Source organism: Gobio gobio, assembly GCF_949357685.1.
Source record: "Gobio gobio genome assembly, chromosome: 3".
NCBI lineage: Eukaryota > Metazoa > Chordata > Actinopteri > Cypriniformes > Gobionidae > Gobio > Gobio gobio.
Genome location: NC_137099.1, coordinates 27,818,220 through 27,828,046, shown reverse-complemented (window position 1 = coordinate 27,828,046; position 9,827 = coordinate 27,818,220). Strand labels below are relative to the sequence as shown.

The 9,827-nt window shown below is 36.7% G+C and overlaps 2 protein-coding genes across 3 annotated transcripts; both read right to left on the bottom strand.

Annotated features, from left to right (window-relative positions):
- Positions 1 to 682: 682 nt before the first annotated feature.
- Positions 683 to 4,555, bottom strand: toporsa (topoisomerase I binding, arginine/serine-rich a). Of its 2 annotated transcripts, XM_079811806.1 has the most exons (4): positions 4,344 to 4,555; positions 4,144 to 4,214; positions 1,462 to 3,556; positions 683 to 1,412 (listed from the first exon to the last, which is right to left on the bottom strand). In XM_079811806.1, exons 3-4 carry the CDS (start codon positions 3,551 to 3,553, stop codon positions 1,087 to 1,089), a joined length of 2,418 nt encoding a protein of 805 aa, XP_079667932.1. In that variant the 5' UTR covers positions 3,554 to 3,556; positions 4,144 to 4,214; positions 4,344 to 4,555; the 3' UTR covers positions 683 to 1,086. The 2 variants fall into 2 exon arrangements, with proteins under 2 accessions (XP_079667932.1, XP_079667931.1); XM_079811805.1 differs by having other exon boundaries at positions 683 to 3,556.
- Positions 4,556 to 5,492: 937 nt separating this feature from the next.
- Positions 5,493 to 9,772, bottom strand: ndufb6 (NADH:ubiquinone oxidoreductase subunit B). Its single transcript, XM_079812044.1, has 4 exons — positions 9,503 to 9,772; positions 9,241 to 9,333; positions 5,896 to 5,940; positions 5,493 to 5,667 (listed from the first exon to the last, which is right to left on the bottom strand). Exons 1-4 carry the CDS (start codon positions 9,680 to 9,682, stop codon positions 5,596 to 5,598), a joined length of 390 nt encoding a protein of 129 aa, XP_079668170.1. The 5' UTR covers positions 9,683 to 9,772; the 3' UTR covers positions 5,493 to 5,595.
- Positions 9,773 to 9,827: the final 55 nt, after the last annotated feature.

The following is a 9,827-nucleotide window of genomic DNA, read 5'->3' as shown; positions in this document are numbered from 1 at the left end:
GTAATAGATTACAATCAACCAATCAGCTGTTAAATTTAGGTATACAATCAGATCAAACCAATTTAGGTCAACCAATTACCAAGCAATGCTTATTTTTGTTCAGTCTGTGGTGTAAAAGGTCGCATTAGCAATTATAGAAAAAACACTTAAGCACTAAGTGAAGTCCACTATGAAGAATTTTTGGGTATAACGTCACAGTTTTGTCTGAATAGTTCTTGGTTTGACTATACACACATATACATACACACACATATATACAGCTCTGGAAAAAATTAAATCAATGTGAAGTGGTCTCTTAATTTTTTCCAGAGCTTTATATATATATATATATATATATATATATATATATATATATATATATATATATATATATATATACACGGTACATATATACTGGACTTTTTGTGAGAGAGCACCCTCCGGCTTTGAGTGTGAATGAAACACATTACATTAGAGTGTTTAGCGCATCATAATGTTCAGATCAGCTTGTTTTGGATGGCTTCGAAAAAAAGTCTGGGTGACACGTCACATCCCCCCTCCCCCCTTTGCCTTCCTCTGCTTATTCTACGGCCATGCGTTTATAAAATAATGTGATGTGAAGACGATACAAAATTAATTGTCTGTCTCAGCAAACAAAATGGATTTTGCAACACTGAAAATACATTTGGGCATTACAACAATAGTCCTTTGTCAATCTTTATTTGCCACAAACTGAGGAGTTCAATAACAGTTAAACTGAACATACAAAATCACAAAGGCATTGGCATTAATCAGCCTGGAAGTGATTCCCTGCATCAGCTGAACTATATTCAGTTCCAGCAGTTGACTGTTGCTCCATGTCTAGGAAACTGGACTTGAGTTGAGTTTCTACAGCACTGTTTGCTATTGTAGAAGTGGAGCTAGCTGCACAGATATTACTGGTTGAGGGTTCACTGGGGTCGGCATTGTCACTGTCACTAGTAATTGTAATGAGAACAGGGCTGTGCTTTCCCACCCTCCCCTCACTATTATGTCTCTTGCTCTTTCTCTTGTGTTTCTTTTTCTTCTTCTTGTGATGTTTCCTACTGTGACCCTCAGATTTGTCATCTACACTTGGACTCCTACTTTTCCTCTTGCACCTTTTGTGATGCTTCTTGTTTTTCTTTTTTGCACCATCTTCAGCAGAATCGGTGAACAATTTACTTGGACTCTTCCTTGAGGGTTCCTCATAATGCTTTGTTTTGTCCTTCTTTTTCCTGCCATATTCATCATGCATTGATGACTGATGTGAGGAGTTGGAGTTGATTCTAGAATTGCTCCTTGAGCGACTTCTATCCTGACGTTTGGAAGAGTGGATTCTAGAATTGCTCCTTGAGCGACTTCTATCCTGACGTTTGGAAGAGTGGATTCTAGAATTGCTCCTTGAGCGACTTCTATCCTGACGTTTGGAAGAGTGGATTCTAGAATTGCTCCTTGAGCGACTTCTATCCTGACGTTTGGAAGAGTTGATTCTAGAATTGCTCCTTGAGCGACTTTTGATCTCACGATTGGAGAAGTTGTATCTAGAACTAATCCTTGAGTGACTTCTGTCCTGACAGTTGGAGGAGCTGGACTTGATTCTAGAACTGCTCCTTGAGTGACTTCTGTCCTTATGATTGAAAGACTTGATTCTAGAATGGCTCTCAGAGTGACTTCTGTGCTGACTATTCGAAGAGTTTATTTTAGAATTGCTCCTTGAGCGTCTTCTTTCCTGACAACTGGAGGAGCTGGACTTGATCCTAGAAGTGCTCCTTGAGCTACTTCTGTCCTCACGATCCCTGCTTCGCCTTCTGCTGTGTGATAGAGAATGAGAGCGATCATATCCACTTCTGTAGTAGCTGGTGTAGGATAAGTGTGTCTCTGTATAACATCTCCTGCTGCTGCCTTGCTGACTATAATGGCTAGATGAATGCCAATAAGAAGAGGTGTGGCGACTTGTGTCCTTTCCTCGGTTACGCTTATGCTTGCTCTCTTTAGACAATGGGTGCTTCCTGCTACAAGAGGAAGAGTGTGTCCTGTTGCTGTGTGAGGATCCTTCTCTAGATCCCGACAACTCCCCTTCATGATGCCTTTTACCATATTTATCTTTTTGTCTAAGGTGAGTAGATGTGTCATCAGGTGAGCGAGAGCAGCCTGTTGGCCTCCTCGAGGGTCTCTGAGTGACAGTGGGTGACAAATCAAACTCTGAAGTAAAACGAATGTGCTGAGGTGCTCGAGGGCTTTGCGGCTCTGCATGCTGCTCAGAATGTTCAGAGTCAGAAGAAAGCTGGACCAATTCTGGTGTCCTTTCTGCCACTGGCTTAACATAGCTGATAATAACACAGTCTTCAACACTGCCAGAGGAATCCTCCTCTTCCACTGCAATAGTGGCAGTATTTGTTGGACGGTCATGATGTGGAACAGCAGCAACAGACACTACTGCTTCCCCTACACTACTATCAGAGTCTGAGTCCCTCACATGGAAAGGTAATACCCGAGATAGCTCTGAAGAGTAGGATGGCCCTGGGGTCTCATCATCCCATGCTGTTTGGTTTAAAGTCACTCTAGGAGTGGCAAAACCCTGGGCTCCTGACACTAAAGAATCACTCTCATCCTCAGAGATGGCAATCACAGATGTTTCTGAACTGCTACTCTCTCCAGAGGGCCGAGGCAAGTCATAAACAGCACGCTGGTCATATGCCTCCATGTTGAACGGGGATTGAGCAAAGCTGAGAAACTCATGCAGGAAGTGCTCTGTGTGGGACAGCAAGAAGGGCCGAAGCTCATGCAGAACAACCTGGTCGTCCAAGTTATGTCGAGTGATCAGAGTCATAATGATGTGCTGCACTATATTGACAAGGGAACCATGGGTACCGTACAGAACAGTCAACTCTCGTCTCAACCAAGGTACAAGCCTGTGGAGACAAGCAGGATTTCTTTTAAAGAACTCTGCGGAGGTCTCCCTGGAACGACCTCCATCCTGCACGCTTTGGACTCGCACACCTCTTCTGTACAAGGCTCGTCTGAATTTAATCACTTCTTGTTCATGAAGACTTTGCACAGACCTGCCCTCACTCTCTCTTCTTTGCCTTACTGCCAACCTCCTTATCATGCTATGGAGATCTCTGCTGTGCCGCTGTGGAATAGATCCTCTCAGGCCCTCAAATATGACACCATGGTCAGGTGGAGGAGACGTTCTCCGCGGTGCTGGTCTGCGGTCGCCTGTAAGTGTGGTGCGATACCTGAATCTTTGCCCTGCCATGTTGCCAAATGAGCCATTTTCAGTGGGTTGCAGGTCAAACCTCTTGTAGTTATCTTCAGATTTAATGGTGTGATAAATTGAATTAAATGGCTGCTTGCATAAGGGGCATTCTGCTTTGTTCTTTGACCATTCATGGATGCAGCAGAAGCAAAACTTATGAAGACACACATCAAGATATGATATGTTTTTAAAGTGATCCAGGCATATTGGGCACTTTGATTCTGGAGATGCTGCTTTTGATATGGTGTTTAACACAACACCTGATGGGCGCTCCTTCATTTGTGGTGATGCCATAATCTGATGGAAAAAACATTTGAATTATTAGGCTACTTGTACTGTTCTCAGCATTTGCTACATTTGTGTCTAAATGTGACTGTTTAGAAAGTAAAAAAAAAAAAAAAACATAAATGACAAGAAAAACAATGAATTGGAACTCATTTTGACGTTTTTAAGCCATGGCATAGTGATACTGTCCTAAAATTCCAGAAAAGAAAACCTTTTTATGTAGTATATCATAATGTTCTATTATTTCTCAGATTTAAAAAAAAAAAAAATATATATATATATATATATACTTTTTGTACATTAAATCATTACAATATACTGTATGAGTAAATACATACTATCCTAATATATTAGTATTTATGTGATCATTAACTCATATTAGTAATGTTTCTTATTAGTAATACACTACATTTTGATAGAAACAACAAAATATTGGAATTTTGCTTCGTTACAAAATGCCTTACACAATATAAACAAAACTATGCCGTGCCATACTTGCTTTTGTATTAATCACAATAAATACATTTCTATAATAAATCTATGTAGAATTGAATATTGTAGAATTAATATATCCCATTAAAATGATGTTTTAAACTTACTCTTCCTTGTTTCTGTTGAAACTCTCGGAGTAACTTACTTCGATCCTCTGGATTCCACTGGAAGCACCTCGCTTAAGTATCAGAAACAAAAAAAAAGATAATTGTGACTTGTACTGTTTAATAATTGTAATATTATATTATATTATATTACAGAATCCACACACAAAGACGTGACCTGGAAATAATGTAACGTAACTTACTGCCTGATAAACCAGTGCCGGTTAAAAGATCACAACGCGATATTCAAAAAGTATAAAATACATTATATCTTACGGATTATATGGCTATACCTTTACAATTCACTGCAAATATAAAAAGCGCCTAATAACAACCAAAAATGATCCAACTTCTCTCAGTCGGGTCAACACAAGAAATGAGAATGACGTAAAAAAAAAAAAAACAAGAACATATCGGAAGTGAAATGCAGTCAAACTTTCAGAACTTCCTGTTTTTCACTTCAAAATAAAAGCACGTCAACCATATGCAAGGCATACGTCCAAAGCCAAGTGTGCAACATTTGAGCAAAATTTTACGCTTTAATGATGTAGAAATTACTTTCTAGCTGTGGTTTATTTACATTTTTATAATTTCAACATGCTAAAACATTGGAGAGTTGTTGACTATATAGCAACGATAGAGTGTATTATATTATAATTTCTAAACAGGCATTTATAGTTCCCTACTGTTTGGGGGGAAAAAAATTGTATTTGACATTTAATGCATTCAGTTAAAGAATGTTGCTCTTGACAGTTCATTGATTTTTCATTGGTCAAAATAGTAGCCTACAAGACTATTTTTTATGTTTAAAAAAAGTACAAAAATACCCAGAATAAACAACCTTACTTTTCAAAATTATGTCATTTGTAAAGCAAGACATGCGTCCAAAGTGAGCAAAATTTGACACGTTAATGATGTAAAAACGTGGTACGTTCTAGATGTGGTTTATTTTCATTTCATAATTTCAAAATAATAAAAGACTCACAAAAACATCAGAGAATTGCTGACTAAATAGCAATGACAGAGTGTATTATACTATAATTTCTAAACGGACAGGGTTTTTTCCCCATAATCATGCAATAACAAATGTCTAACTCTGTGTTGTTAAAGAATTTTGCTCTTGACTGTTTATTGTCTTTATCAAAATAGTACAAGACTATTCTTGCATGCAAGTTTTTTTTTTGTTTTGTCTTTTTGTATCAAGACCAGAATAAATAACCTTAATTTTAATGATCAAAATCTTTATGTATGGTAACTTGTAATCAGTTCCAGAAAAAAAAATCATAATAAATATATTATATATATACCCAAAGGGGTGCGTTACTGTCATTCAAAACCACAGGAAAAGCATACAGAATCTGTATAATAAATTTTATTGACATAGTATACACTCAAACTTGTTAATTTTACAACCAGTGCAGACAGGATGTTTATACTGAATATAAACTGGCATCATCAATGATGACCATGACTCTCTGCTTCAGGAAGATCTGGGACAACTTCTCCTGTTTCCAAAATTGTGTCTCCCTGAAAAACACACATGCACAAAGAACATTTAGAAATATCCAAATTAATGATTATTTGAGTGTTCATTTTTAAAAAACCTTACTGATTATTTTACTATATTCCTTTGTCTATGCTCTCACTTAATTACTAGTCACTTTGGATAGAAGCGTCTGCTATCTGAATAAATGTAAAAATGTAAACGTAAATGATTATTAGTGTGATAATACTGCTTGGACCAAATATACTTACAGGAAACAGTCTGGGTTTTAGCTCAACAATTCCATATGGCTTTTTCTGTGGAAACAAGAAATATTAGTCTATTTGAGCTTTACATTTTAACATGAATTTCTTTCTTTCTTCTAGGCCTGCACGATAAATCGTTATAAAATCGCAATCTCGATTTCACCCTGTTCACAATTTAATTTTTGAATGACTTCGAATTAAAAAACAAAAACAAAAAAATTGCCCTTTAAGGACCGCTCTCACAAAGTTCAGGGCTTCACCCTCAGCCAATGACAAAGCTCCTTTTAGTCACGTGTTTCACTCGTCAGTTCAGGGGCCGGTTGCATAAACCGTTAAGACTAGTCTTACAAGTTAGACATACATTTTTTTCTTTAAGACTGTTCATAATTTTTTAAAATTAGTTACATAAAAACATAGACTGGCCTAATTTGATACGAAAAGTAAGACTTGAATGCCACTTGCCTAACTGCTAGTGGCTCATACTAGATGTTAAGACACTGTCTTAACATAATGGCTTAGTTTATGCAACTGGCCCCAGGGTTTCACCCTCAGTTAATATAATTCCAAGGATTGTAAAAAGATATGCGGTAAAACGATTATAAACTAGCCGTGTTCCGTCGAGTGTAACTTCCTTCCCTTCACAGCCCCAGCGCTGTCATTTCTCCCTAAACCTAAACTTAAGTTCAGAATCAGTGATTGTTGTAAAAGGCAGTGTCTACTGTTGCTAAAATGCAGGATGTGTTTGGTGATAAAACGAGCTATTAAATGCACAATAATCCACAGAAGAGACGCTGTTTCCAACTTCAAGGTGGCTTGTGTGTGTGTGTGCGCGTGCTGTGTGAGAAACGGACCGACTTGCACATTATACATTAGGCTTCATGTGCGCGTCTAAACCATCAAATACACAACACTTAGACTATGTTAAAATTACCGGATTGGAGAGCAGTCACTTAAACACAGTTTATGTCTTAAATGGGCGTAAATTAAATGGAGAAATGGGAGAATATGATATTATTAGATAGATCTGCATTCGGTCTTAAAGGGGCAGCGTTTAATAAACCTGCTGACGATTGAGCCATTAATGGGAATCAAACAAAAGGCAAAGAGAAAATATGCCATACCCACATTACTCCAGTAGGAGCAAGGAAATAACAGAAGCCATTGCTTACCATCTAGCAAAAGATATGGTTCCAATATACAATGTAGAACGTGACGGATTTCAAAAGATGATCCATACATTGGACAAACGCTACTCAATACCATGCTGCAACTATTTTGAATGTTGTATGACGTTTCAATTAGCCTATTTAGAGCCATGTTCAGGCCATATTCAGTGCAGTGCGTTAAATTTCTATTTTTGACAACCTACTTGAATGGTCAGTTGAATGCTAATTGTACAAAAGGCAAGCAGTTAAAGAGCGTTTCTTCTTTATTAATTGAAGCCTCTATGTTTACAAGCTTGTGGTGATGTGCAATCTTCTATGTGCCAAAACAAATATTTTTGGTACTGCCAATTTGTTTTGTCATGGTTCATGTGTGCAATAAAACATTACACTTCATTAGAAAAAAAATTGTTGCAGAGGATCGTGATATCAATTCTAAGCTATAAAATCGTGATTCATATTTTTCCCAGAATCGTGCTGGCCTACTTCCTTCTGCTGAACACAAAAGAGGATATTTTGAAGAATGTCAGTAACCAAACAGTTGATGGGATCCCATTGATTTTTATAGTATTTTTTCCCCGTCCATACTATGGAAGTCAATGGGTTCCCAACTTCCCATCAACTGTTTGGTTACCCATATTCTTCTAAATATATTATTTTGTGTTCCACAAAAGAGAGAAACTTATAAAGGTTTATAACAATTTGAGGGTGAGTAAATGATGACAAATTTCATGGGTGCCAAAGTCTGAACTACCCCTTTAAGCAAAAATGCACGAGTCAATCTTGTGTGACATCTAGTGAAAACCTCTTGATTAAATCTTGTTTTAAAAGACGATTAAAAGTCTGTTGGGGATTTTTGGATGGATTTCATGCAATTTGTTGTTTGTATTCACATCTCAATCTTATTGCATGGTATTTGTGTAAACAACACAATGCATTTGGTTTTAATGGGGCTCTGATAGAATACGACTGGAAAGGGTACATTTTAAATGTAATTACATTTTTTATATAGTTGTTGTTTCATTTACAAGTTATTTCAAAAGTCACTTTGGCGGTAACTTGAGTTCCGTAATTAGATTACTATTTTCAAGTAACTAATAAAGTAATGCATTACTTTTAAATTTACAACAAAATATTGTAGTTACTTTTTCAAAAGTCACTTCTGTATTATTGGGATGGGACTTCAGGTGCCGGTTTTGCATTTCAAAAGCATTTTTATTTTAGGTTATATTTTAGGGATTTTAATAGAAATTAGGTATTGTCAAGTGTCAAATAAAACAAACATGAATAGATTAAATTAATGTTTTTAGTAATTGTTTAATATTGCCATGGTAAAAGAGGTCCAATGTATACAATTATGGAGTTTGCCAATGTCATCACTGAAACAGTAACTAGTTTTGATACCTAGGAAAAAAATTATCAAGGCAATTTAGGCAAGTACAGTAAATTAAAATGTACTTTTGAACTAATGAAATGATCTGCAGCACACAATAATGTTTTATACATACTATGAATAAAGAAAACAAACAAATAAATAAATAAATAAGAATGTTTTGGTGCTGTTTTTGCACACACACAAAAAAATCTTCTCAGTGAAGAAAGGGGGCCCTGTGATGATCAAACTCTGGAAACACCCTGCACATTTGAGCTTTCATGTTTATTAATTATGATTAATAAATTAAATACACAATACATTATTTAAGACTTTAAATGTTTGTAGTCAGGGACAGAGTGCCAGCATGTGAGTCTAACATAATTTTTTATTTTTAGCCAAGGAGAATCATGAATATTTCTATTCTGGTGTAATTGTTGCCCTGTCCATGGCTGAGCGCAAGTTTAACACTATTCAATTCCACACCTGGCATTAATAAATTAACTGTTTATCATATGTCCTAGAAGTAATAATTTAAAAATTTGAGACCGTACAGTAAAGTTACAAACAATAATGTTTAAAAAGTATTGTGTGAATGGGAGATCCGTAACGTTATAGTTTATCGAGCAGAAAAAAGTGACATGAGTGTTATACCCCTATTTTTTAAGTAATTTAATTACTTTTCATAAAATAAATGTACATCACACACACACACACACACACACACACACACACACACACACACACACACACACACACACACACAATTTATAATTGTTCAAATAAAGCAGTGAGACCATAAAAAAACACACTTACAGCGACATGGTACTTCATATAGTAATGCACGACCCAGGCTGGGATCAGAATCCGTGTAATGGCAAAAACACTGGCATTATAGGCTTTAAATGTCTGTTTCGTCCGCATAACAAGAAGAGAAAAAATTGCATGTTATAATAATATTCTGTCGTTAAAATGCTCAGTTAAAGTTCAACACATGTTAATTATACACACAGCATATATTTTTTCACTCTAGATGGGTTTAATCTGAATAAACAGATCGTATATGCCATAAACTCACGTAAAGTCTCCAGAGTGTCTTGGGCTCCAGGAATCCAGCCCAGAATCGCTCGATGCGGCCGAGTGTTTTGGGTGCAATGACGGGCTCTCGAGGACTGAGCTCTTGATCTTTGAGCCATTGCCGGCGAAGCTTTGTTAACTGCTCAAAGCGGAGTTTTTCATCCGCTGTATATCCAGCCATACTGATGTTTTATTACTTTTCAAATAAAGTAGGATTTACAATGACATCTAAAGAGGACAAACCTCCCAGAGTGCAAAGCGAACTCAAGAACGCTCGGCATAAAACGGCCTTTTACACTGCGACACCTATTGAGCTGGAGTCAAAT